This window comes from Athene noctua, chromosome 1 (genome assembly GCF_965140245.1).
Source record: "Athene noctua chromosome 1, bAthNoc1.hap1.1, whole genome shotgun sequence".
NCBI classification, from domain to species: domain Eukaryota; kingdom Metazoa; phylum Chordata; class Aves; order Strigiformes; family Strigidae; genus Athene; species Athene noctua.
Genome location: NC_134037.1, coordinates 133,424,884 through 133,452,169, shown reverse-complemented (window position 1 = coordinate 133,452,169; position 27,286 = coordinate 133,424,884). Strand labels below are relative to the sequence as shown.

At 45.8% G+C, this 27,286-nt stretch overlaps 1 protein-coding gene across 2 annotated transcripts in view; it reads left to right on the top strand.

Annotated features, from left to right (window-relative positions):
• The first annotated feature begins 3,209 nt into the window (after positions 1-3,209).
• The window catches only part of SIDT1 (SID1 transmembrane family member 1), a 45,706-nt gene continuing 21,629 nt past the window's right edge, over positions 3,210-27,286 (top strand). Inside the window, exons 1-5 of one of the 2 annotated variants that reach the window (XM_074896932.1) lie at positions 3,210-3,352; positions 21,529-21,650; positions 23,112-23,282; positions 23,485-23,530; positions 26,349-26,450. In XM_074896932.1, coding sequence (XP_074753033.1) covers positions 23,221-23,282; positions 23,485-23,530; positions 26,349-26,450 — 210 coding nt within the window. In that variant the 5' untranslated portion in view covers positions 3,210-3,352; positions 21,529-21,650; positions 23,112-23,220. The remainder of the gene's footprint in view (positions 3,353-21,528; positions 21,651-23,111; positions 23,283-23,484; positions 23,531-26,348; positions 26,451-27,286) is intronic. The other variant, XM_074896942.1, reaches the window with a different exon arrangement.

The window sequence follows — 27,286 nt, the reverse complement described above, 5'->3', positions numbered from 1 at the left end:
TTCCCCTTCCCATGGCAGCAGTGTTTCAGCCGAGGCTGTGGTGCTTGGTGGGCTGAGCTGCAGCTATGTCTGGATCCATCAACCCAGACCTCTGGCCACCCTCCTGGCCAGACCTCAGACCTGCCTCACTTCTATGGCCTTGCCTGCTGATCAGGGGGCTACATCCATCCCCCGTGGCCGTCACCAGACCTGACTCACTGTATTATCTTCCTAGCTTGACCTCAAACCTAACCCATCACCATCGATTTATCTGGTGATCTGAACACTCTGTTGACCCCAGCTGCCATCTCCAGGCCTTGCCCAGCTCGCCTTGTTCAGATCCTGGGGGATGGGTCCCTGGCCAGTGAGGTCCCTGCTCCGCTGGCCATGTTACGGCACCCGGCTCCCTGTCAGTCCCTCAGGGAGCAGCCAGCCCTCTTTGGCCCCTGACACCAGTGTACAGAGGCACATACAAGAATACCAGACCACTTCCACTGCCCCAGGCCCATGGTCCGTCTGGATCAGCATCTTCTCTCTTACAGGGACTAGTTCTTTCTTCCAAAATACCTGCTGCTGTTCAAGAACAAGATCCAGGTGGAAGTGTAAAAGGAAAAATGGGCTATTCACCTTTACCAGAGGGGCTGAGTGAAGAGTTACAAATCAGCCACCCTCCATTTGTTAGCTGGAAAGATAATGAAACAAGCCATTCAGCAATCAGTGTGTGAGCAACTAAATAACAGTAAAGTGATGAGAAACAGGCAGTGTGCATTGTCCAGATCAAATCATGTCAAAGTAACCTAATTTATTTCTTTGCTGAGATAATTGAGTTAGCAGGTGCTGAAAGGAATAGATGAAACATATTTTGACTTTAGCAGGGCTTTTGACAGTACCTTGAACACCACTCCCATAAAGGCAAATAGGTCTTAGATGGTATTAACGTGAGAGGGGTGTGTGATTGAAAAGCAACTCCAAAACCATAGCAATGATTCATCAAATTAAGAGATCTGATCTGTCTGCTAGGATTGATTACCTTAATTAGTGACTTGAATGGTGGAATTGACCTTTGACTTCAAACTTCTGCAAATAACAGCAAGTTGGGCACTTTGGAGGTGAAGATTTGAAGAAAGGTTTAACATTGCTAAATTGCAGAAGGAGCCTCCAAACAGTAAGATGAAATTCAATAAAGACAAGAACAGAGTATTACATTTTGAAAAGAAAACCTGAATTCTCAAATTCAAAATGAGGAAAAAATGCATAGTCTTTGCTAAGATGTCAGAATGTACATCCATGCAGGGCAAGTACTTTAAGAAAACCATAACTCTGCTTTGGAAAGTGTGGACTATATGAAGAGCCACTTCTTTGTCATGAACACATGTAGGGAGGGACAATGTCTCGATCCTGTACTGATGTCCCAATTTGAAATACACATGGCACTAAATGACACAAAAATCATTTGCAGCTGCCTGAGCTACCTCAGTTGGCAGAATACTGGCCTTGTGCCATCTGTCACATTGCTCTGAGCAAGCTGGCATGGCCCTGACATGCTTTTGCTTTGCTGTACCTCCGCCTGTTGCCTGAAGCCTCTCCTCTCTGGGCAAAGGTGTGCACAGTACGATGCCCAGGCTGAAAGGCAAACTCATTGTATCGGAGTGTCCATCTTCCAACAAATCTCAAATGTTGGTTTTTTTTTTCCATTAACACCACTTCTTGGGACTCTGACAAAGGTAGGGTGAATTGAACAGCAGCCTGCTTCAAGACAAACATGGAAATCACTGACAATTTTTTTTTTTTTTTTTCTCTTAGCAGAGATCACACAAAGGCCTGTAGATCAACATGATGGCATAACCACTCTGGCTCGTTTTGCTGAGCTTTGCCACTTTTCCTCCAAAGATGACAAGTGACCCCGGAGAAATCTCTGTGTTGAAAACAAACCCCAGAGGTTGGAAAGCCTCTGGAGCTGGAGTCACCTCTGTTGGAGACTGCAGGCTGGCTTTATAGCACTGCGGCTCCTACAAGTTCATCCTCAGTCTGAAAAACCTTTCTGGTTGCTTTCTAGCAATGCTCTATCTTCTTGGGTGTGGAAGTGAATCCCTTCACCGTGGGATCTAATTAATTGAATTAGAAAATGAATGCACTAATCCTCACTCTAATGGCAAAAATCCCCGCCCCTCTTTCAAAGAAGCTTCGTTTTCCTTCCTCTTCCTCCTTCCACCCTGATCATAAAAATCCAACTTTTTAATGGTAGCGTAACTTAAAATTTTAACATACAGAATGACTTTTTGTGGCTAGAAAAGCATTCTAATAGATATGTGTCTTGATATATTAGAAGTATTTTTAATATACGATAATGCTTGAATACTCTAATGTATCTCATTCATTTTGTAATTCATTTCCCAGGTGTGTTTTCAACAGAAGAACATAGGAGGGGTAAACTGTGAGAAAGAGACCCCTGGCCCTTTCACAGCCCAACAGTATCGCTCTCATCCTGCTGAGAAGTGTAAGAGCATCACAGTATTGCTTGTAGCAGCTTCATGAACAACTCAAAGTGTCTGAGATGTGCTAATCCACGCTTGAATTAACAAAATGACATTTTGCTGTAGCCTTCCACACCTCTGGACTGAACTAAAAGATGAAGGCATTTACCCCAAAGTTATGAGCAGCCAAAAATAAAGGCTGGGGATGGTCGCCAAGGTGTATTGGGGTGCAAGCCGCCGCTCCAGTGAGGACGCCCCTAAACTCGGTGAGCCGGGGGTGTTGACCGCCCTGTGGATCTGCCTGACGATGCCAGAATGCCCCTAAGCTCACAGCACAGCTCACCAAAAGGAAAAGCTGCCTAACTGACAACGGTCTGCCACGGCCGGCTCAGAATTTGGGGCCGGGCACAGGGAAGAGACCCTCCTCCCCGGGGCCGGCCAGCCCACCGGCCTCCCCTCCCCTTCCCTTCGGTCGGTCGGCGGAGGGTCCTTCCCCGGGGCAAGTTCCTCGGCACCCCTCGGACGAAGGGGCGGGGGGTGTCCGGGGCTACCTCCCCGCCTCCCTGTGCGTGTCGTCGAGCTATTTATTTAAATCGCAGATAAAGCGCCTCGGCGCCCGCCCAACCGAGGAGCGATAGTCCGAGCGCTGCACCAGGCGACCGGCGGGCGTGAGGCTGCCCCGCGGGGCCGGCAGGGACGAGCCCATGGCCGGGGGGGCAGCCCCGGTTCCCGGGGCTCTGCTCTGCGCCCTGCTCTGGGCAGCAGCAGCGGCTGGGGGGGGCGGTGGTGGCGCCGGGGGTAGTCCCGCTCCTGGCGCCTTCGGCCGCGTCTACCGGGGCGCCGTGAACATCAGCGCGGAGCGGGTCTACGCCTTCGCCTACAGCAGCGAGCCCGGCCAGGTAGGAGCCTCCCTCGGGGCACCGGTTTCCCCGCGGGGGGGGGGGGAAACGCACCGTGTCCCCTTCGCCTGCCTGTCCTCCCTCCCACCGCCGGTATGGCCGGGGAGGGGGTGCGGGGCACCACTGCGGCTCAGCCGCTGTGCGCGAGCCGGCCGGGCTCTCCCTCCGCGCCCGTGGTCCTGCCCGCATCCTCCCGCCGCCGCGGGGCACCTACGGGCTCCTCTCGCCCTCCCGGGGCCTTCTCCGGTATGGCCGAGGCACCTCGGGGCGAGAGGCTGGTGGCGTCCCAGAGGGCAGGGTGCCTGGTGCCATGGGGGGGTCGTATCCAGGGCTTCTAGCACCAAAATGGGGTTAAAGTCCAGAGAAGAATGGTGAGCATAATAGTGCTACCTTAAAAAAAAAAAAAAAAGGGGGGGAGTGTGTGTGCATGTGCGCTTAATAAACCTTTTTAAAAAACATTTTTCATTTGAGCGCTTCTGTAGGATCAGGGTGCTCTCCCCTGGGGAGGCGGGAAGTGAGACAGGGCTGCTCAGGTGAGGTGTGATGCGAGGAGCCATGCCTGTTTGATGGGGGAAGGAAGCCTGTCATTTATGTATGCCTAGCTAATGCGGGTTTTCCTCCCTCCCCCCTTTTTAATGTCGTGTTTATCTCAAGTAGCTAAGTGGTACCTTGGAAACTCTGCCCCCGTTGTTTGGATTGGGCATTAATTGCTGGGTAAGATGTTCTGATGTACCAAAAGATAGTGAACTGGGCAAATGAATCTTCCCTCCTGTCCTCGGTTGCACAGGACAAAAGAAAATGAAAACATTGCTTTTTTCCACACTATATTTCTAATGCTTCAATGTGAAGGGAGTTGGTAGAAAGCATGATAAGGGGTGGGGGGAGGAATTGATGTTAATCATCCCTGGCTTTGCTTTACTCTTTCTTCTACTATGTATGTAATAAAATGTACCTGGTATTTATGGGGCAGGATTTTGGTGTCAAGGCTATGATGTAACTGAGCCCAGCATTACTTAACTCTTGGGTGTCACCGCTGGACCCAGGAGGTCAGAAGCACTGTATGGGCATGAGCCTCCTTGCAGAAGCTGCTGGTGATCTAAGTTAGGCTTCTTCAGGTGTTACAGGTATTGGGTGTTACGATGAGGGCCTGTTGGCAGACCAGATGTTGTCTGGGCTTTGTTAGCAGAGGCAGTGCGTGTACTCGCTTCAGTTAAAATGAGTCTAATTCCTTCAGATTAATGTGGTCTTTGAAGCTGTGTGCTTTGCTGGACATCTTCCACAAAGAAATTTTCTCTTCTGAAGATAGAGGGTGATAGTGGAGTGGGAGGAGGCAGGGAGGGAGTACACGGCACACGTGGTGATGTTTGCAGGTATCTAAATGCATCTTCTGCTCAATGGCTACTTTCAGAGACTAGGCTGTGCCCATGGCTGTGGAGAGCCACCCAGTCCAGGCTACTACTGCATTTCAGTGGAAACATTAGTGGACTAATCTCCATGTTCCTGTATGCTGGAATGTGAGATCTCTGCAGAGATACCAAGCTGGTCAAGAGCATGTCTAAGAAGGGAAACTTCAGGTTTGAGCCTTAATAATTTTTTTAATGCGGAACTCTAAGTGCTGCTATGAACGTGCTTAAAGAGTGCCATGCAACCAGCTCCTGCTATAAAAACTAATTTGGAAGAGAAAAACCACTTAAAGATGGACTGTCCTAGGAGGCTTTCTGGTGAGGGATGCCCAGAACAGGTTCTGAGGATAGAGGAGGTCCTAGAGAAAAGAAGGCTTTAGGGACACCTTATTGTGGCCTTCCAATATATAAAGGGGCTTACAAGAAAGATGGAGAGGCTTTTTACAACAGCCTCTAATGACTGGGCAAGGAACAATGGTTTAAAACTGAAATAGGGTAGATTTGGGCTGGACATAAGGAAGAAACTTTTTTACAGGGAAGATGGTGAGACACTGGAACAGGTTGCCCAGAGAAGCTGTGGATGCCCCATCCCTGGGAGCATTCAAAGTCAGGTCAGATGGGGCTTTAAGCAACCTGGTCTAGTGATGATTTCCCTGCCCATGCCGAGGGGGTTGGACTGGATCATCTTTAAAGGTCTCTTCCAACTCAAGCCATTCCACGATTCCTCACTGAGGAGCCCTACAGGCGCTATTCCTGAGCAGAACCAGCAGAAGTCTGCAAGAGGGTGTCTGGGCTAATTGGGATAACTGGCTGTGGGTGTGTGCAGCCCCCTCCTCAACCAAAGCCTGGAACTGATGAGACACAAATATGGCTGGGTCTCCCCTTGCCAGCCTGGTCAGAGGTTGATCTTGTTCTGGTGGTCCTGCATCTCCCTGTTGATGAGGATTGTTCAAAGTTTAGAAGCTTGGTAGTGGAAATTTTTATTTCAATCTGGGACTGTGTTCCTGTGGGCAGTTTTTTTGTGTGCAAGAGTTGTGAAGATATTTAGGGGCATGCTGTCCTCTGGGTAGTTGTTGGGCTTCCTGAAGGAGCGCAAGTCCTGTAAAAACTCAGTGTACTAGTCCTTGCCTTTCACTTCAATCTTTAGCCTCGAACTCTGAGCGAGTGGAGTGTCTGCCAGTGTTTGCCAGTGCCTGCCACTTGTGAGCTCTCAGATCTTCTTGGTCTTCTCAGTCTCCTACTGTCTCTGCTGATGGCAGGTCAGCCAGAAGCCTCTGATACCTTGAGGCAGATAACACATGAACCATTAATCTTAGTTACAGGAAATTTAATAAAAAAGAATAAAAAGAGCCCCGTGGAAGAGCTGCAGTGGGTGAATTTAATTGCTTTTCCTCTGAAGCAAAGCCAGGTCTGGAGTGGTCTGGCTCTGAAACAGGGATTTGTTTTCCTGATGCTGTGAATCTTGCTGTTTTCTCCTGCTCCTTTCTCTGCTGCCCTCTCTCATGAGGGCAGGCCTACAAAGCAAGGAGGAGGTGTGAGGGCTGACTTGTTGACCCATCAGTCCTCTGTAAATGTTGTGGTTGCTCATGTGCTATGGCTGCCAGGGCACATCTGCAAACGAGCAACGCTTGGAGGATGGATGAGAGAAAGGAGGGAACAAGACTGTTACTCCTGTTTGGCTCTTTAGAGGCTTAACAGTTTCTGAAGTGTTGTGCTTGACTGATCTTGGAGGGTGTTCTTCATCCACACAATCTTCCTTACTCCTTGAGATACAGGTATGCACGCACAAGGGAAGGGGAAAAGCGAGTATTGTGAGATTATTTGTGAGCAAATATACACAAGGTGAAGAAAATACAACTCAGGGCTCTGGAATAGAGCTGCTTTGAAACAGGCAAGTGACTTTCCTTCTTTGCAACTCCTGGGTGTATAAAATAAGGGTCCTTATATGCTGACCGAGACACCTAGCTGAAACTCTTATGCATCTGTACGTTGCCAGGTCTCTTCTCTGTGTGTGTGGAAGGGGGGGAAAACCCTCCTATGTGCTGTGCAGATACACTTCACCTTGTGTCCTGAGGCAGGAGAGCTGTCAGGCTTTTTTCTATTTGGCAGCTAGGATTTAGGCCTTAATTGCTGAGGTGGAGCTGTAAAAGTAAAGCTGTGCTGAGGAGAAGCACGGCCACCTCTGCTGCAAGGGTCTTCTAGAGTTGGTTTGTGAACAGAGGGACATGACAAACTCCTTCCTCGTGGTGGAAAGTCTTAATTGGTTATGGGGTAGTCTTACTGCTTTTCTAGTTCCCTTCTTCTAGATGCACTTTGAAATTGTCCCCTCTGCGCAGCTGTTTGTTTAATCCTTAACTCTGAGTGTAAAGAAATACAATAATAAAACCAGCTGTTGCACCTGTCACTATGCACCCATGCTCTAATAGTGAAGGCAGATGTGCACTATTAGAAGTCTGGTGAAAAATTAGGTGAGCGAACAGGATTATCTTATTTTAGGGTTGTTTAAACTGGAGATATCCCGGATGGGGGGAAATTAACAGGCTCATGAACATCCCCAGTTCCACATATTCAACATGTCCCACCTGGGAGGGACGAAGGAAGGAGAACTGATTTGCTGGAGCTGCCTGGGCACTGTGTTCCTGCCCAGAAGACTGAACAAGAGTTGTAAAAAGTTTCTGCTGGATTTACCACTGACTGGAGAATGCTTTATGTGACAAGTGAGAGAATGTGCTTAGTTCTATGATTGTGTTAATACAAGGACTTCCAAAAAGAAAAAAAGGTGTGTGGGGGAGTATTGAGGGAATTCAAAGTGAATGACTCTTCCCACCACTGTAAGATCTGGCAGTTGCTAATGGTTAATTTGCTGAAAACACAAATGCCAGTACTACATGGAGGTGTTTCCTGTACCAGCTCCTAAGTGATGCAGGAGAGTATCATGAAGAAGATGACTGGAGACAACAGAAGTTGTTCTTCCTAATTGGAGCTCAGATCAGCTGAATGCATGATATGGGAGATACCTGGACTGTATTTAGAAAACCAAGTGTCTCTCAGGAGAAAAAGTTTCCAGCTTCCCATTTGTAGGCAATGCTGCTGCAATCCAGACACAGGTCTTGGATGTTCAGGCCATGCCTCTTGGTTGCAATAAGCCCAAAAGCTGAGCAGTGGGCTGCACCTATATGATGAGCTCAAAAGCTGAGCAGTGGGCTGCGCCTATTTTAGGAGAAAGAGTGGGTGATATTTTCCTCCTCCTCCTCCCTTGCCAGAACTAGGAACAGAGCCCCAGTCTCAGTTCCCATATGGCCCAGCCTCACTGTAAGCTGTGATTGGCAGTAGATTAAGCTGTGGCTTCTCTGCTGAGCAGTTGTGCCATGTGAGGAAGTGTTGCCCTGGAGTGACTTTCCTACGTGGAGTCTGAGGGGTGATGAGTAAAAAATTACCTTCAGTGAATGAGTGGGAGAGGCTGTGTGCTACCATGGAGGGGTTGCTAACATCGTTACCCTTCCTTCTTTCATGATTGCAGATGGGAAAAAGTTGACTGACCTAAGGGAAGAGGGAAATCAACACCAGCAAGAAGGACAGAAGTCTTTCAGTTAGATGCCTTAAACTTTATGACCCTCTAGTAGAGACCAGGTGCCTTTTCCAGCCCAGAGTGTGATGTGTTTAGGTTCCTCTGTCCCCTAGTGAATGGGTCTCTTCTATCTGAGCTATGGATGGGAGTTGCACTTGCTTTGCTCTAGGCAAGGAGCCAGAACAGGAATTCACCCATACTTTCCTCTGGGATTGTGTGATGAGTCACTTGCTCAGACCAAAGCCATCTGTTTTAGCTGCAGGGAAACTCCTTGATCTGCTACACAGGGCAACCTGGTTTAATAAGTGGCAGTAATCAAATTTGTGTTTACTGTTCTCTGCTGTTTCACATGCCAATGTAGGTCCCACTCCAGCAGCACCTGTGTCTCTACCAACTCTAGGAGCAATTTTTTCACCTCTTCCTTCTGAGCTGGTTTTGGGCTTCATGTGTAGGACTCTACAGGCTGGAACTAAACTACTTCAGAGTATTCCCTTGCTTTCTTGCATGTCTTCTCCATAATGTTAGTCTTGACTCCAACCCAAGTTTCAGCCCACAGCTACACCATGCATGCAATAAAACTTCAGTCTCCTCTTTGGAGACATCTAAACCTGAGCTATAATGGGGGGGGGGGGGGGGGGGGGGGGACGACGACGACACAGGTTAGGTGCTGTCTTTCCTTAATGCTGAGTGGAAGCCCATCATTTTAGTTACAATGATGCAAGTAAACAAATAAATTGGGAAGACTGAAAATGTTTGAATGAGAAGATCTAAGGTCAGTAGAGCTTGTGTTATTGCAGAACATCCAGGGCCTGAATGCTGCTGCCTTTTGGTTGTTGGCTCTAGTCTGTTCACCACAGGACACTGGATGGGCCTCAGCACACCGTTTTTGGAGCCTAATATTAAATTCCTCATGAGTCAGAAATGTAGGCACAATGTCAAATCTAGAAATATCAAAGCAAGTTATAGTATATGATGTCTGAAGCCAAGCAAAGTTCAACAGAATTCCTTTGGAATAACTTTTGTATATATAATTTATCTTTTCTAAAGAAAACAACTAACCCTAGGAGGTGACAGCAAAAGCAGCGTAGAGCACACAGTGCTTGGAATGCACTTGCTGCTTCTCAGTGGGGTCTCTTGACCACTCATCACCCTGCACAGCATCATGCAAAAAGCTCTTGCTTACAGGAGAAAGCAAAAGTAAACAGTGAGAGAAATGGTGTGGGGATATGCTGAAAACACAAGCTTGGCTGTTTTCTGCAGCAGAAAATATAGTCCTGAAAACTTTGGCTCTGACAAAAACGGGTATTCAAAGTGAAAGAATAGTGTGGGAGGTGGCTTTATTTTGAGCTGGGGATGGAATCATGTGCCCACCTGAGATCCTTTCAAGCTTAAATTATTCTTTGGCTTTCTAGGATTTTTTGTTCTTTGTGGGTTTCCCTACTTAGAGGGGCAAAAGATAGTACATCTTGAAGGAAGCTATCAGTTTGCAGCCTTTAAGAAAAAAGCCTGAGAGGTCTGCTCTGGCTTCTTGCAGGGTAGCCTGCAGACCTTCAGATGGTGACTTTGGTGCTGGCAAGAATTTTATTTTTATTTCTAATGTGTAATCTAATGCTTTCCAACCTGATAACTTGTTATTGACCTAAAGCATCTCTCTTGAATTTGGATGTTGTTCTAAATCTTAAAATCATTCTCTTCTTGTTGGGCTGTCCTGTTGTTTAAAATCAAAGCCGATCACGTTTTGTTGTTCCCCCCCGCCACCCCCTCCCCACCCCCCCCAAGATGTTTAGATTAAAGAAAAAAAAAAATCTGAATAAGAGCAACTTCATCAAAAAGTCTCTCCTCAGTTTGAACTCTTTCCAAGAATAGTGCAGCAACTTATAATACAAACATTTGCATTGTAAGTGGAGGCTGAGATGTCCTTAAATAACTTGTGCAGAAGTTGTTGGGTAGGAAGGTATGCTTTTCCTATACAGACCTCATCTGCAATTTCAGGGGATATTTAAGGAATGAAAGTGCAGTCTGTAAAAGCTGTATTGCAAGGGTGTGCCATCTGTTCAGTTTGAGAATATAATTTAGTACGTTTACATAAGCAAACATTATTTCCTGCTGTGTATACTTAGAGAAACACAGAGGATTTCAGAAACAGTGTTCCTTACTTTCTTTACGCTGATGTTTTTCTTTGGGCATAGAAATAGCTACTTTGGTGTGGTTTAAAACAAACGAACAATGGTTCAAAAAAAAAAAAGAAAAAGCAACATGTAGGGTATGTAATTCAGTCCACATCCAAAGTGTCACTGAGGTGGAGAACTTGGGAGCCAAGAAAGAACCAGATATTTGTGTTGTGACAGTAATCCTTGTAGTTACTGCTGTGAGCTTGGGGTGGTGGCGCATTTGGGAAGATTATAAACCGTTTTGTTTCATGGGTTGCCCTAGCCCGAGTTCCAGCTGCTGTGGGTTAGGAAGACACTATTTATTAGAGAGTAGTTTGTTCCTTAACTGGCTGTAGGAAAAAGGATTTATTTATTTTAAATGTCTTCCTGAAGTCTGAGGGTGCTCAGAACGAGGTATCTACTTCATCTGGCATGGTGACTCCTAGTTTTTCTTTCTGGCTGCCCTGGAGACTGCCTAGTAACATTGATTAGAGAACAAAATTTCAAAAAAGGAAAAAGATAAATATTAACATGCTTTGTATCTGTCGTACTTCCATTTATGCTGCATGGGTACTGTTGCAAATAAGTGAACTCGTTGGAATGTCTATGGCAGACCATAAATCCACACAGCATATTTGCACAAAGTGGAACTTTTAAATGAAAAATATTAATCCTGGAACAATTACATTAATGTGACTGAGGCTGTGCTTGACATACCCAAAGTCTGTTGCTTAGTTTGTGCTGCTTTGGATATTTAATACTTCTGGCAGAAATGCTTGAAGAAGACTGTGGGCCAAGGTTATTTGGCAGATTGGTTTTGGCAGTTAAGATTTATTGACATTAGGGCACAGACAGAGAAAAGCTGAAAGAGAATGCTCCTCTGAGCTCCACTTGTTTTGTTGTCAGACAGGAGTAGTGTTCATCTCTCATAGGAGGGCGGGAAAGAGGTTCTGTAACGCCCGTCACTGTCTCATAACTCTTTTCCTTCAGGCTCTCAGCTTTCCTCCGTTGCATTGTTAGTGGAAAGAGCAGCTGAGTTCGGTGCTGACAGGTATATGCCACAATCACTGCCTCAATTGCTGTAGCCCATCTGGCTGAATCCTACTTAATTTCAGGGCTTCTATAAAAATGAAGCACCTCTTTCTTGTGCAACAGCAGACAGCAATTCAGTGGCTTTTGTAGACACATCCAGCGCTGAGACCTTCCATTGTCACCAGCAGCCTGTGTGTGTGCTTGCCGTATGTGTTCCCTGCCCACTGGCTTGGCTTGGTGCCTCGTCAGGCCCACGACCAAGTGCTGTCGCAATGTGGACCAATAATCCCCAACGCTCTCGCAAGGAGCGGCTTGCGTGTGGGTGCGGCAGTGAACACGGCGAAGCCCTGGTGTGATTCGAAGGTTTTGCTTAGTGTGAGGTGGTGGAAAGGAATCCCCCCAGTAAAGCTCTCAAACCTTTGCTTGCAGCAGAAACTGTTGTTGCAACCTCCTGGCTGCCCTTAAATTCACATCTCTGAACTCTTTAACTGATGTGTAATCTCTGTGGGAAATGCAGACTTAATAATCAGTCCAAGGACACTGTCATTTCTACAAGAGCCTGGTTTATTTTGCTTAATGTTTGCAACCATGTTGGTCCAGTTTAGCTGTGTGAATTTGGGACCGGCTCCTTCTGCCTGATCCTGTCTAGAGAATGGGATTCAGATGCACTTTTTTCTTTCTTCCTTTTTTTTTTTTTTGTCCCCCTATCTCCAGGGTGGTGATAGAACTGAAGTACAAATATTTGTCTTTCCTGGTCTAACACGTTTTTATGTAGTGCTGTGAGCTCTCTCTTCATTCAGCTGTCTAACTGCTCTGTCCACCTTGAAATACAGAAAAAAGTTCAAGGTCAGTCATCTGAGAAACAAAACTGTCATGAGCTTGGCTGGTGAATAGAGATGCACATGGCAGAGGACTGGCAATGGGAAGGAATGTGAGAAGCAGAAGTTCCTGAAGCAGTCCTGACCCTGTCTCAACCCTGCAGCACAAAAGCCAGCAGTGTGATTACTGCCAACAAACGTTCGTGCAGGGCCTGGATGTCAAAGGGAGTATTTGGTACATGAGGTTGTTTCTCAAGATCTGTCCTGGACTGTCCCACCTCAAACCTAACCACAGGTATTTGCAGGAGGCAAGGATTTCAGCTTGGAAGGTACAGGTGAAATCCAGCACTGTATTATAGTACCGATATAAACAGCCTCCTCCAGTGTGTTTACAAGGAAGAGGAAGGGAGAGGTGTAACTAGTTTCTGTGGTGCTGTCAGCACTCTGCTCCCAAGCGAAGTCCCTCAGCAGTGGTGGCATTGCAGGGGTGACAGCAGCCTGGGTCACCCTCTTACTGCCCAGGCAAAACTTCTTCCTCGTCTCACCAATGCTAAGTGAGTAGGGGTGGATTCAGAGGAGGCTCATAGTCTTCTGTTCTAGTGTGTGGTATTACTACTATTTTTAAATAAAAGCTGTGCTTTTTAGCTGGAGTTCCTCTTGTCTCTACATGCAACATAATTAAGAACTTATTTCTGTGCTGGAAGGAGAAGCTCTGTGTGATGGAAGCAGTGGTTCTGTAGCAGGGAGGGGTTCTCTCATTAGAACTGCTTGTTCTTGAAATAATCTTTGGAAAGGTGTGGAAGGAGAATGGTGTTTGAACTAAATAAATCTATTTTCTTTCACCTCCTGCTTTTTTTCCACTCTTCTAAAAATATTTTGGTGGAGATGATGCCCTTGAGGCAAATGCCAAGTGCTGACTTTCAAAGGGAAGGATGGTACTATTAGCACTGACTCAGTGGTGAATTAATTAAATCTGTTGCATGAAAATGTGTATATTGTCTATATCAAGACAACAGAATCTAGAAGCAAAACATGGATTAACAGTTTAAGGTAGGTTAATTGGAAGAAGGCCTGAAAAAGCACAAACATCAGTTCATTGGTACTAAATTGTTATCCCTGTCTCTTGTGGTACTTCTGCTAGACAGTTCACCTGCCAGACAAAATGTCTTTCTCTAAGATGCTAATTAGAGTTCTTTCCACTCTGTAGGACAAAATCGGAGTGTGGTTGACAGCAAATAAGAGAAGCCCTGCTTGCAGTTAAATGTTAATCCTATCTCCACTTTATCAAGCTTCCTCATAATTGCACCTAGATTCTGCTGAACTTTGTTGCTTTGATATTCCCAAACTCATCTGCAAGTGATGGGGAGGATCTGGAGGGACGGTTAGTTGGGGACTTCTTGAGCAGGTTTGGCCCACAGGCAGATCCCACTGTTTTATTGCCATGTTTTGGAGGAATAGCTATTAAGTTGGGCAGAGGCCCATCAACCAAAGCTTTGTGCTGCTGGGAGCTGCTGCTTTAACCCTGAGATGTGTGAGGGGGGAGAGTGGAGCTGCATCCTGGGACTGGGATCTGGCCCCTCCAGTGGAATGCAGGATCTGGCCACGAGAGGCCCAACGTTACTCTGGTGATGGTGACAGAATAGCTAACTAGATGGACTGTAACCTCAACCACCATCTGTCCATCTGCTTAATCACTCTGTTTTTTTTTTCCTGGGTTTTTATTACGAAGATTTTGATGGGATTAGGTGGTGTGATGTGATGTTCTTGGTTGGTCTGGACTATGTGCAAAAGTAGGAAGAGCAAAGGTATTCACTGCAAGTGGACTGTTAATATATTGAGGTGAAATTTAAAGTACATTGGGATCTTCTTGGTGAGCTGCTCTGTAAATGTTCCTTCTGGCTGTCTGATGCTCCTCTCTGTCTGAAGCACCCTATTTAAGTGTGGCCTGGTAAGCAGCTTTGCCTGTGGGTAGTGTAGAGGGAAAGGTGAGAGGGATGAAAGAAGTGTAGTGAGATCACACCTGTGAGACTGTACTTATGCCTTGATGCAGCTAGATGCTGCCCCAGATATTATCAGACCTAAAAGAGCTCAAGGCACCTGAACATGGACTGTCATGGGAGCAAGGCAGAGGAACTCTAACCAGCTGTTACAGAGAGCAAATACAGAGCACTGAACCCAGGAAAGTGGAGAGAAGTCATGTATGGTGGTAATACAGCATATTTGTGTGGGTAAGAAATGAGAGTAAGTGCTTAGATTTTTAAAGAATATTGAGCCTTGTGAATCTTGCCTCCCTCCTACTACTCCTATTTCTTACTATATAATACTATATATTACTTATTAATACTATTATATTACTTATAATACTAGCAATATTATAAGGTAATGGAAATGTCAGCAAAGCTGAGTAAATGTTGTAGCTGGTGTATGGTCAACTTAGTTTTGTGGAGAGAGGGAAACCAAGTGAGGGGTCTAACTGCTGAATTACAGCAGAGGGAAGGGACCTTATCTCCCTTCTCAGGTTTCTCCCTGTCAAAGTGTTAATCACCAAAACTCTTGTTTCCCTTCCCTTGCTCTTCTCTGGGATAGATGGGAAACTTTTTTTTTGTTGTGGGCTTTTTTTTTTTTTGTTACTGAGGGTGGTTAAACACCCTAACAGGTGTCCCAGAGAGGTTGTGGAGTCTCCCTTCACAGAATCACAGAATCTCGGTGGGAAAAGACCTTGAAGATCATCCAGTCCAATCATCAACCTCACACTGACAGCTCCCAACTACACCAGATCCCTCAGCACTAAGTCGACTCCACTCTTAAACACCTCCAGGGATGAGGACTCCAACACCTCCCAGGCAGCCCATTCCAACACCTAACAACCTGTTCTGTAAAGAAATGCTTCCTAATATCTAGGCTAAACATTCCCTGGTGCAATTTGAGGCCATTACCTCTTGTCCTAAAGATATCCAAAACCTGACCAGGCAACTGGCTCTTGATAACCCTGCTTGAGCAGTGACATTGGACTAGATCTCCAGAGGTGCCTTCCAACCTCACACATTCTGGGATTCTGTGATTTACAGCAGCGCCTTTTTGAGAGATGCTGTGTGGTTGAGCTTTATACCATGGTGGGCACCAAACATGTAAGTGGCCTGCACCTTTGCCTTTCTGATGAAGAGGTGCCACAAGGACAGTGATTAATCCTTTCATATAGTAGGATGTGGGCCACAGGATTTATCTCCTTATACTGGCCTAGATGCAGAGCAGAAATCCTAGTCCTGAATGTTTGCTCTGTGGCAGCTGTTGCTCTTTGATACCCCCAGGGAAATGCTGCAGCCCTTCTCTGGTCAAAGGGTACACGAGGCACAGGTAAGCAATACACTCATATCCTCCAAGACTCATCTTGCACAAGCTTTGGTCATCCGGATCAAAGATTTGGCTAGATGGAGGTATCATCTTGAGGAGGTCAGTTCCACTAATTTTATAACAACCTTGTGATCTGAATTCATGTAACTATGTGAACAAAATTTCTTTTCTGTTTGCAAAGACTGAAGCTTTGAGGACCACCAGGGTTTGAAAAACAGGCTGTGGTCTCCAGGTGAGATAACAGCAGAGCATCAAAGAGGAGGAGAGCGGGATGCTTGAGTGCTGCCCTGAAGAGAGACTATAGATCTGGTATCTGGGGAGCAGAAGCCTTGTTGGGCAACTGCTGGAAAGAGTTAAGAGGGATAGAACTTGGGTGGATGGAAGAATGCACTGCAAGTACTTGCAAATAAGGCAGTTTCCTGGATATTCAGTGCTGGGTGACAGAGCTGTGAGCTGCAGGCTTTATAACACTGTCTCAACCTGGTGTTTCTGAGGATCATGCAGTAGAAACTGTACAGGGAGTGGATCTTGGGCTTTGAATGGCTTAATCACTGTCCCCAGTTAGGCTCCGAACATGTTGCTTGTGCCTCTCTACTTTTTTGCACACTTGAGTTACAGCATCTGTAAAATGGAGATGATTACTGCTGTGGGCACATAGCATGTCACTGCAAAATAAAGGGGCCTTCCAGTAGTTGTATATTAACTGTATGGGGGAAGCAAAAACTCGCAGAAGTCTTTGGTTACCTGAGCAGGCCCTGCAGGCATCTGGAGCGACAGTTGCCACAACAGGAGGGCTGCCTGAAAAATAGATGATCCGTCCTTAACAGAATGAACTAATCTTGGCATTGCTTATTGTTAGTTAAGTAAACATCTAATAGCCTTTGATTCATAGGCAGGTCTCTCTTTCTTTTGCTTTCCTTTTTTTTTTTTTTTTTTTTTACCCCCTCTTCCTTAAAGGAAACTTTACTGCTCAAACTAGTAAAGCATCTAATCTGGAAGAACCTTGAGATCTCAGAAAAGATATGCTCGGTGTGCTCACCTATAGGTTTAGGAGAGAGAAGCAAGTAACAGTGTTGGCAGCAGAGAACAATTTGTAACCCTGTGCAGGTAAGGGCAGTAGCTCTTGCTCAGGGACATTCGAGCCACCCTGGGTGAGGAGCAGCAGGAGCTCAAACTGGGATGTGGAGGGGCAGCAGGAGGCCTGTGCTGAGTAGGGCCTTGACTGGGTCCAGCTTGCAAAATTTTTCAGCTGCCTTATTGCACCTGCAGCCACGGTCTCAATTAGCTCTCCTTTCTCAGGAAATGAAAATGTTAAATCTTTTGGCTAGATTCAGCAATGGACATTAAGGCTAGCAGGAGGATGTCAGGGTAAAAATGTGTGTGAATAGTGTGCTAATGAGTCACTCTGAGAAGTTTGACCGTTGGGCTGGTCCAGGAAGCTCTTACAGAGGTGGCTTTGTCTTGTAAAAGATGAGGGAGTAACTCTCTACAGATTTCCCTTGGGCAGTTACAAAACCGCAAAGCTTTCACACCTGGACTAGTGTGTTCAGTTTTGGTCTCTCCAGTACAAGAGAGATGGACGTGCTGCAGAGAGCCCAGCAAAGGGCCATGAAGATGACAAAGGGACCTGAGCATCTTTTGGGGGGAGAGGCTGAGAGAGCTGGGACTGTCCAGCCTGGAGCAGAGAGGGCTCAGGGGGATCTCATCACTGTATAAATATGTGGTGGGAGGGAATGAGGAAGGGGGAGCTGGGTGGTTCTTGGCGTCTGAGCAAGAGTGACAGGACAAGAGATAATGGGCACAAGCTGAAACACTGGAAATTCCATCTGAGCATTTTTTTTTTTTCTAATTGTGAGGGCACTTAAAGACTAGAACAGGTTGTCTGAGAGGTTGTGCAGTCTCAATCTATGGAGATATCCAGAGCCTGACTGAGCCCTGAGCAACTTTGCCCGGAGCAAGGTATGGTAGGGTTACAAAGGATGAGGATGGGATGCTTATGTCCTGTTAGGCACTGCAAGTTACTGTCTCCTGCAAGGGCAGGAATTGCCACTTCAAACTGGATTCTTAATAGAGGCTCCCAGAGGAAATAGGCTGAGACTTGCCTGTCCTCTTTGGATCTAAGGGCCTGCCTCATCCAGTGGTGAGCTACGCTGTGCAGGTACTTGCTGCTCCCAGGTTCTTGGCTGCAATGTAGTAGTTGAGACTGAGATGGAGGCATGGCACAGTTACAGAGGCTTGTCATCTGCTGGGATTTACAGCATGTGAGGTGGAATGTAAATCTTTCAGCTGTTGCCCTGCTTCCTTTTGTCCAGCCTGGTTTAGTCAGGAGGGAAGTCAAGTTACTAGTGCTACAGCATTTGCAGCGTGGGTAGTCTGTAAACCAACATAATTCCAGCCACAAGCTCCCAGCTGCTGTCCCATGAGCGGCCTCATGGGCTGGGTGATCTTGTTCACCCAAAGGTATGTGTTTGGGATTATATCTACATGAGGCTCCTCCAGTCCCTACTGCTGTGTACTCCTAAAGTAGAGGAGGGCAGTTTTCTTATGTTCCTGTTTGGGTATGAACTGGATGAAGGGGGTAGGCAATGGTCATCCTGGTCTGACCATGGGATACCTCCCTCATTTGTGAAGCAGAGCACATTCCCCACACCTGCTGTAGAGCTCCACGAGGTAGGCAAGGGTCTTGTGAAGCTCCTTTGGGAGAAAGGAGGTAATGTCAGACCTCAACACCTTGCAAAGAGCATTAGGGTAGAAAATCCTTCTTTTTTTTTGGACAGGACTTGGAGGGCTCTGCTTTGTTTGAATATTAAGAAAACACTTCCTTGCATCATCATACATAAAAGTGCTAAGGGATGTGGTCTTGGTGTGGTATTCCCCTCTCCATATTAAAATCTAGAAATTCCACAGGCTGGCCCAACAGATGTTTAAGATCATCTAAAATGTATAGTGAAGGCCTTGTGTTGGCAGTGTATTGCTTGTATGCTTATGAAATAGTATTTGATTACATGGTTGTGGCTCTTCAAATAATACACTGTAGAATGCAGGTATTGCAAGCCAAATGGCACAAGAAACTAATAAAGTTGGAAAATACACTGTGCCACTGGAGATAAATGACTTGCTGTGTGTGCACTATAATGCAATAGTGGCAAGAGCTGGGATTTCCAAAAGGCTTTAGATTAAATAATGGAATTATTCTTACTGTATATTAATAGATATCAAAAGCCATGTTTATTTTTTTTTAATGACAGAAAGGTAGAGCTCTGTGCTGTTTTATAGGATACCTCAGAGCAGGTTTTTTCTTTTGACTGACTTTGTAAACAGTCTGTGAATTTCTGTTTGTGTTTTCCTCTTAGAATCAATATTGAAAATACTTATTTTGCTGAAAGGGAAGATGTGAGGTGGGAAGAAGAGGCACTCTCATGCGTATGCAACCTTCACTTCTGTGTCCAAAGCCTGGGCAAACTGTAAAAGTAGTACTTTTTTTTTTTTTTTTTTTTAAATACTGCTCAGCATTAGCATATACTTCAAATAGCCAGTATATTTCTTAAAATGGGAATTTAGAAGAAGTAGAGATGCAACTTTAGGTCTTCCAACACATATGAATGAACTGTACTCAAAGTAAACTTGACTCTGCAGCATATGCATAACCCATGTGGTGGGTTATGTTCTGCATTCATGAAGTCAGTGCAGAAGAGGATTTCCCAATGTCTAGCTTGTATTTGAGTCGTTGAGGATGCGTTGCCCAGCAGTGCTGTTTGCTGGGAGTCTGATGTGCTGAGCCCTGGAGGGTTCAGAGTGGTGTCCAAGCAGAGGCAGGGTGAATCACTTCACCTGTGGAGGTGGGCTTGCTTTACCTGTTTCATGGGCAAAAAGCTGATGGACAGGTAGTTGGAATGTGTCCTTTATGCAGTGATAGTTGGTTTCCCCATGGGTGGGGAATGGCTCCATGTGCTTATGGGACTCTGGCTTGACCATTGTGTCTTTGTGCTCCTAGATTTGTTTCCTTATTCAGTTCCAATGTTGCTTCATTCGGGTCCTTGTTCCTTGTCACAGTGATACAGCAAACACCTACAAACAAGCAGCAGCTTGTTCAACACAGTCCCTGCCTTTCCTATTTATACCACGATGTGCTGGCTCAGCTCCCCTGGCCGAGCAGGACAACCACGTAGACTAAGGAAGCCACAGAGTAACTTTCCAGTGCTGTCTGGTGGTGGTGACCTACTGTGTTGATACCCTTCAGATATTACCTGTGAGTCTTGCTTTGGGATGGTGTTTTTCTGAACTTGGTTTTAGCACCCTACAGTGAAATTTACTTGGAAATAAAATTTCATATGTAGATTTTGTGCTCAGAAGAAAAAGCTGGAAGGTATACTAAAAGAGTATTACAAAGGTTTAGAAACCAGAAAACTGGAAAAAGATTCCAGTGTTTGCCCTTCTATCTCAAGGTGTTATTAATTAAATTATTTATGATGTATTTTGTTGAAGACTTTTATTTTTTAGGAATTGGTGGGTGTAACATCTGTATTAGGGTGATGACAGCAGGATAATTGATAATGATTATAGCTATCAGGAAGGTGTTTCCTTCCAGTAAACTAAACTCCCATGTGAGCCTAGAATCACTAAACAGGAACAAATAGGAAGTGATCTTTTAGACCTGTGATTGCAAATGCAAGCTCTTTCACTGAACCTGGTGTCCTCAGTGTAAGCATAAGCTGCCAACTCAGGTAGCTGCCCTTCTACCCTGCTAACTCTGTATGTTTTTTTCAGAAGGTGGCACCCCCTTCTACCTTTACTCTTCTCGGAGGGTATAAGGTTGAGATATCTGTGAAAAGCCATTCACTGATCTTGTGAGAGTCCACTCTAATCTTTCGAGATGTGGTGGGTTTAAAATGTGTATATCTTATCTAATTAATATCACTTTACCAACTAAAGGCCTCTGATCGAGATGTACTGTCTCTTCTGATGAGTTATGCATTCTCATAACCTGTTTTGAGCAACACATGCAGCTCTGGAGAGGGGGCTGAAGAGATGTTATTTTCAAATGGAAGCAGTGCCGTTCTCCTTTGGTGCAGACAAACTGCTTGCTTGCTTCTCAAAGCAAATAGTGAACTGAGGGTGTTCTACCTCACAGCTGTCCTACCTTGGCAACTGTGTGGTGGCCAGATAATTTAAGGAGAAATTTCAGTTGCTAGTGCAGCAGGCTGCATTAAACTCTTTGCTCACAAATTGAAGCAGCCTTCCTTGTCTAGCTGAGGGCAGTCAGCAGTGTGTCCCTGTTTTGTTAGGTGGGGTATATATGGGTTATGGTCATCATCTCAGTATTGTTTACAGCAGAGCCAGGTGCTAGCTGCTAACCTGCTTTTTAATCCCTAACTATTAATGTTGTCTTCAGTCACCTTTAACTTTCCTAGTACTGTTGATTGAGTTGGGTGCATAAAAGTCCAAGCAAGAAAATTCTCAGTTGTAGCCATGGGTCTGTGTGTGTGTTTGCTTAATTTTATAACACCAGTTATTCAGGTTGCTCCCAATTGGGTAAGTGGAACCTACTGAACTCTATTCCTCTTATGTCTGCTGCATTTGTCCACTGGGTCTTGTCTGACAGTCACCTCTGACTTGGGGAGAGGGCTGTGATCCTGGATTGGAGCAGCAGCAAGGAAGCACTTCTGTAAAATGACCTCTGGATTGGAATAACCAGTCCAGTGACAAACACTGTTGATATCCTTGTGGACATTGCCCGCAATTAGGTCAGACTGAGAAAGGGGTACAGCTTGTTCTCAGCTTCTCCCCCCTAGATTTGAAGCTGTCTTGTTCTTTGACTTCAGCTAACACCCATCTGCACTCTCTCTTCCCACAGGTAGATGCTGTGCGGGTATATGTGAACAGCAGCTCTGAGAACCTCCAATATCCAGTGCTGTTTGTAGTTCGCCAACAGAAGGGAGTGCTGTCGTGGCAGGTCCCGCTCATTTTTCGAGGCCTGTAAGTACTGGAGTCTCTTCCTTGTAACACGCTTGTCTGCCAGCTGTATCCGTCATCAGCCTTCCTCAAGTGCTGGATCTTACTATGTGTGTAGACTGCAGGGCTTGGTTGCAAAGCATGCTTCCTTGCTGTCAGCTGAACGTAGGAAGGCTGGGATTTGGTAGGTGACCTCTTGACAGCCTGCTCTTGTATTTTTGTTTCTCGGGTATGTACACAGAGCAGCAGGAGGCTTGTCTGCTGGGGATCTGCCTGTCCCTAGTCAGTGAACCTACTACATGGCACTGTCACTTCCACGGTTGCTGTAGTGTGCACATGTAGTTTTTGAACTCTAGTTTGGAGCAGGGCTTGAACGAGCTCTCAAAAGAGCACCTTAACTACTGTGTTACAGTGCATTTGGGGAATAAGGGATCTCCTCTGTTTCTCACCCCAGGTATGCCTAAGCTGAGTCTGTTCTGGGGTGTGGTGGTTGTTTTGGGTGTTTTCTTTGTGGAAGTACTGTGTATCTTCAGCAGCCTCAGAGCTAGTTAGGCTGCAAGTACTGAGAATTTACAGGCACCTTAGACCATCTGAGATCATCAGCCACACCTCAGTAACTGTGTTCAGTTTGGGGCTCTTCACTACAAAAATGACATTGAATTATTTGAGTGTGTCCAGAGAAGGGTGGCAAAGCTGGTGCAGGGTCTGGAGCACAGGTCTGATGGGGAGCGGCTGAGGGAACTGGGGGGGTTTAGTCTGGAGGAGGCTGAGGGGAGACCTCATGGTCCTCTACAACTCCCTGAAAGGAGGGTGCAGAGAGGGGGGATGAGTCTCTTGAACCAAGGAACAAACAATAAGACAAGAGGTGATGGCCTCAAGCTGTGCCTGGGCAGGGTCAGACTGACTCTTAGGAAGTATTTCTTTGCAGAAGGGGTTGTTGGGCGTTGGAATGGGCTGCCCAGGGCAGGGGGGAGTCCCCATCCCTGGAGGGGTTGAAGAGTCAGGTTGACCCAGCACTGACGGATCTGGTGGAGCTGAGAACAATCAATGTGAGGTTAATGGTTGGACTGGATGATCTTCAAGGTCTTTTCCAACTTGGGGTTTGATTCTGTGTGATTCTGGTGTCAGGCAGTAGATACCCTGCAGTGTCTTGTGTGAGGCAGGGGATGGTTACAGCAGCAGCTGTTCTAGGCTCATTGCTGTCTCTGCCTCCAGCAAATGACAGATGTGTTACATTTGCAGATGGCACAGGCAGCCCTGAGGAAAGCAAAATGTTGGGGATAACCAGTCTCTTGTGCAGACCACAGAGTCAACAGAGGTAGAGTTTGAGCTCCAAATAAAAGTCTTGGCCTTTCAGATTACTGTTTCACTTATGCAAGCAGGGGAGAAATTATGTCATTCTTAGAACTGCCAAACAACTTTCTAACTGCTTGCTCTCTCTTTTCCATCCAACTTTCCCTTCCCTCCTTCTCATGGCTGTTGTAGCTATCAGAGGACCTACAATTACCAAGAAGTGAGTCGGACCCTCTGTCCCTCTGAGCCAACACCTGAGACAGGACCCTCTGACCAAACTATATTTGTGGACGTCGCTTCTATGGCACCGTTTAATATTGCATATGAGCTGCTAGTCACCAGGCTCGAGAACTTCCAACTTGAGTAAGCTGGGATGTGAAAATACAAATGTATTTTCGTCATGTATCTGTTATACAGGGATTTGGTCCATCTGCCTACTCTTGCCCTCTTTTTTTCTTCCCAGAAAAAGAGAGATTATTTTTTCTTTTCCTTAATCTGAAGGTACTTTGTGTGTATTCTAGCTCTGAAAGTTTTAGGCTACAACATGCTGTCATTTCTTTTCTAGGACCAACAAAGCCTTTAACTTCACTGCCAGTCCTTCCCAGCCCCAGGTAAGGAGGAGTCCTATGTGGTGTTGCTTGTGTGTCTTGCCACATCCAAATTGTTGATTTGATCCTTTGTTAGAGATAGCTTATATGACTAGGTCATCTCCCTCTTAGGATGCAGGAAAACTTCCTTACTGTTGAATTATCTGTGGATATAATGAAGAGGTAGCAGTTCCTCGGCCCCTCTAGGGGCATATTTGGGTCCTCTTGCAAAGCAATTAATAGACCCAAAATCCATGACCAGAGCAAATGAATGGTATCTGCAGTTCAGGAAATTTTAGAAATGTACAGAAGTCCAGAGGCCATTGGACTGCTATACTTCTGCGCTTCATGAGACATGAGATGGTGTGCACCAGCATCTTGTTCCAGCTGTGCTGGTTCAGTTGCCTGAGTGTGACTTGCCAAGATGTGGTCTTTACTGGAGAAAAATAAATACATAAATAAGCTGTAAAGGTACAGCAGAACTCGGACTGCACTTTCTTGCTCAGGACAGCAAGTCAAGTTGCAAGGTCATAAATGAAATGCCTGACAAGTTTGGCTATTAGTTCAGAAGAGAGCACACATGTACAGCACATCCAGCTGAGCAGCCTTGTTTAGAGCTCTGTAGATACTCCCAAGTACTCTCTTGAATGAAAATGATGTTGGCAGTAACTATAGTGATACAGGAGCTTGTAGAGCTGGGAAAGTATGTCATTTACCCAGGCTGTCTGGTACTTAATTTTTGTTGTTGCTATCACCGTTAGTAACACCACTTAATTTTAGGTTCCTATTACCAGGCATCCCAGCTAATCTTTTTTGCTGTCAAATGTCTTAAGCTGGTTTGCAGATACATGCAGTGTTTTATGCTACAGAAGCATGGGAAATGGTGGTGGCTCTTTAAACCGTCATTACTTAGGATCTTGTAATACAAATGCAGTGTGTTCAGGATCTGGCCTGGAATTAACTCTAATTTCGATCTGTTATTTGTCACAATTAATAATATGACATTAGTGACTTTTAATCATAGACAGATATAGAGAGTAGAAGGTGAGTGGTGTTTAACTGATATAATGCTGAGGTTTTTGTAAATCGGTGTTATGTAGTCTGTAGGGGGGAGGATTAAAAAAAGGCAGTTCAAAAACTAGATGTGTGTTGAAATAGCCCTAAAATGAAAAAGACAAGCAAAACAACTGAAGGAACTGTTGTCTGGAATGCAGCTCATGCCTGAGGGCAGGAGGAGAAATTAAATATGCTCATATAGGTCAGGAGTGGTGTGAATGTGTTTATACCCTTTAGTCTGTGCAGTGGAGAACTGTAGGCTTTAGTGCCTCTCATGCTAATTCTGTACTCTGGTATAAGTGTGGCTTGAAAATTATAGAAGGGTCCTCATGGGTGATTTCCTCAAGGACCTAAAGCTTTCCAAGAGTAGTATGGCTGGGAAACCAAGGAGCTCAGGCTGCCAGTGTCCTTGCTCAGTGGAGATAAAACACGCTCTGCTGGAGAAACCGGCTTGGTGAGTTTTCAGTTTGTGAGGATTTGTGGTTGGAGCCAGCACTCCCTCAGCAGTGGAGGGACTATGCTTGGAGCAGGGTGGTGGGAATAAATGCTTTAGTAGAAATGGGCAAACTTGGAAAAAACCTGGGTGATTTCTTGCATATCCCTGCCCTTCCAGCTGGAGGCCCTACTTGCTGGGAAGGGGATGGGGGAAAGGAAATAGGGAAGTGGCTGGTCCTTGCTCAGCACTAAGGTTTATGTGACCTAAAGGGAACTCTTCTGTTAGGAATGTCTCAGGTTACAGTTTTGGAGCAGGAGCTGTGGTAGTTTGTGGGGTGGCAGCAGTGGCTGCCAGGTGACCATGAGGAAGGGGGGAAGGTGGCTGGTGGCAGTCCCCTCTGAGGTGAGCTGAGGTGCCCATCAACCCCTCACAGTAGCTGTGACTGTGAGCCTGAGCTCTCAGGGTCTGGGCTCCAAGGAGGACAATGGGAGCCTTTGCAATAAGCCTGCCTGCTGGGTTAGGCACAGAAACCCTGCTTCTCCAGCAGCTGGCTGGTGTAGTACATCAAATTTTTACTGGAAAAATATGCAAATAATGATGTTTCCTGTGACATCTTTTGTCCAAATCTGAAAAAGCCCTTGCTGGGACAGGGAAGGGTATTTCCTGACCCTGCAGACTTTCTTGTGGGCCTGCTCAAAGCATGGAAGCACAAGAAACACAACTCCTTGCCCTCAGAGGAAAAGTAGGAATGTTAGTCAAAAAGCAGATGTTAGTGCCTCCCAAATTATAGCTGAATTATTTTCAAAGCTGAGGTGAAAAGAGAAGCTCCTATTACTCTTTGCTCTCAAAACCAACCAAAAAACCCTAAATCATACAACTAATATCAGGCATTTATTTATGAAGTTTTTGACAGTTTCAACCATTTGACCTAATACTTTTCGCAGTCTGTCTTTGAGGCAACCCATCTGAGATAAACTCCATGATATGTTCTGTATATAAAGTACAGCCAGCGGTATGGAAACATCCAGAAATTGCTCATAGCTACAGAAAATGGAGTAGGGTATAAAATGAAGTCACTTAGCTTGATCAGGTGGAAAAAAACTTGACGGGGCAGAAGCTATGCTGTGTCTTGCATGTTGAAGGTGTCTGTGTCTAACAGCGTGGTGTGCAAGGGGGAGAGTTGTCTGTATGTGTTTAATCTGGTCTTCTGTAGTGTAAGGTCTTAATATTTGAAACTTTAATTTTTGTGAAAGCCCTCCACATCCAACCCCAAAGCCCAGCTTGGGCTGTGAAGCTACTGGCAAGGGTGATTTCTGAATTGTAATTCTCAGCCCTCTGCTTTCTCCTCAGTATTTTCTGTACAAATTTCCTCAGGATGTCGATTCAGTCATTATTAAGGTGGTGTCTGATGCAGTCTACCCATGCTCAGTTGTCTCCGTCCAGGATATTGTGGTAAGTCTGAGCAGAGAAGGGTAAGAAGCTGTTTGCTGGAGTTCTGTGTCCTGCTACGAGGGAGTCCGTGCCCCAACAAAAAAAAACACCCTAGGAAGGGCTTCACCCTAGTGTGGTGGTGGTGGGAGCCCCTGAAAGAGGAATGAAAATTCTGTGGGAAGGAGGTGAAGACAGAAATGCTGAGTTCAAGCAGCTTGTACAGAGATTTTTGTTGCGAATAGGTGAACAAGCTGTTCCTCTCCAAACCTGTCCGCAGGACCCTTGTTATGTTCCCTTCATGAGGTTTAATACCCTGCTGCCTTGTGACATTGGGTCTGTCTCTCAACAGATGGGATGCTGGTGGCTGAGGAAGGGGACACTGCTGTTCCCTTGACTCTCCCCTGGCTCAAGGCAGCATGGGGAGCTTCTGATTCCCAGACATGAGTTCTCTCCTCCTTTCCAATTCAATTTCCTCTCTGTGCAATTATTCATCCCCTTTCCTAGAAAGGGAAGAACAGCTCTTCCCTGCTATGGAGGCTGGCTGTTGCTTGCAGCTAGAAAATAGCCCCATATTTATCCCTCTTTCCCACCTCCCTGAATGATGCAGTGATCTGCAGGGTGGGAGCAGCAAGATGGTGACAGAGGTGAAAGATGCCTTGGCTGCTGGCTCTGAAGTCGCTGCTAATACCCAGGATGAGGAGAGAAATGAGTTAACATCAACTCCTGCCCACATCTCTGTTTGAATGGTCAAAGGGCAGAAGGGGAGACTCTGACAGGTGATTTTCAACCTGTCTGGTATTGAGAGTAGTGGGAAAGAGTAAAATGAGGGCAAGCACTTGGTATATAGTACAGAGTGT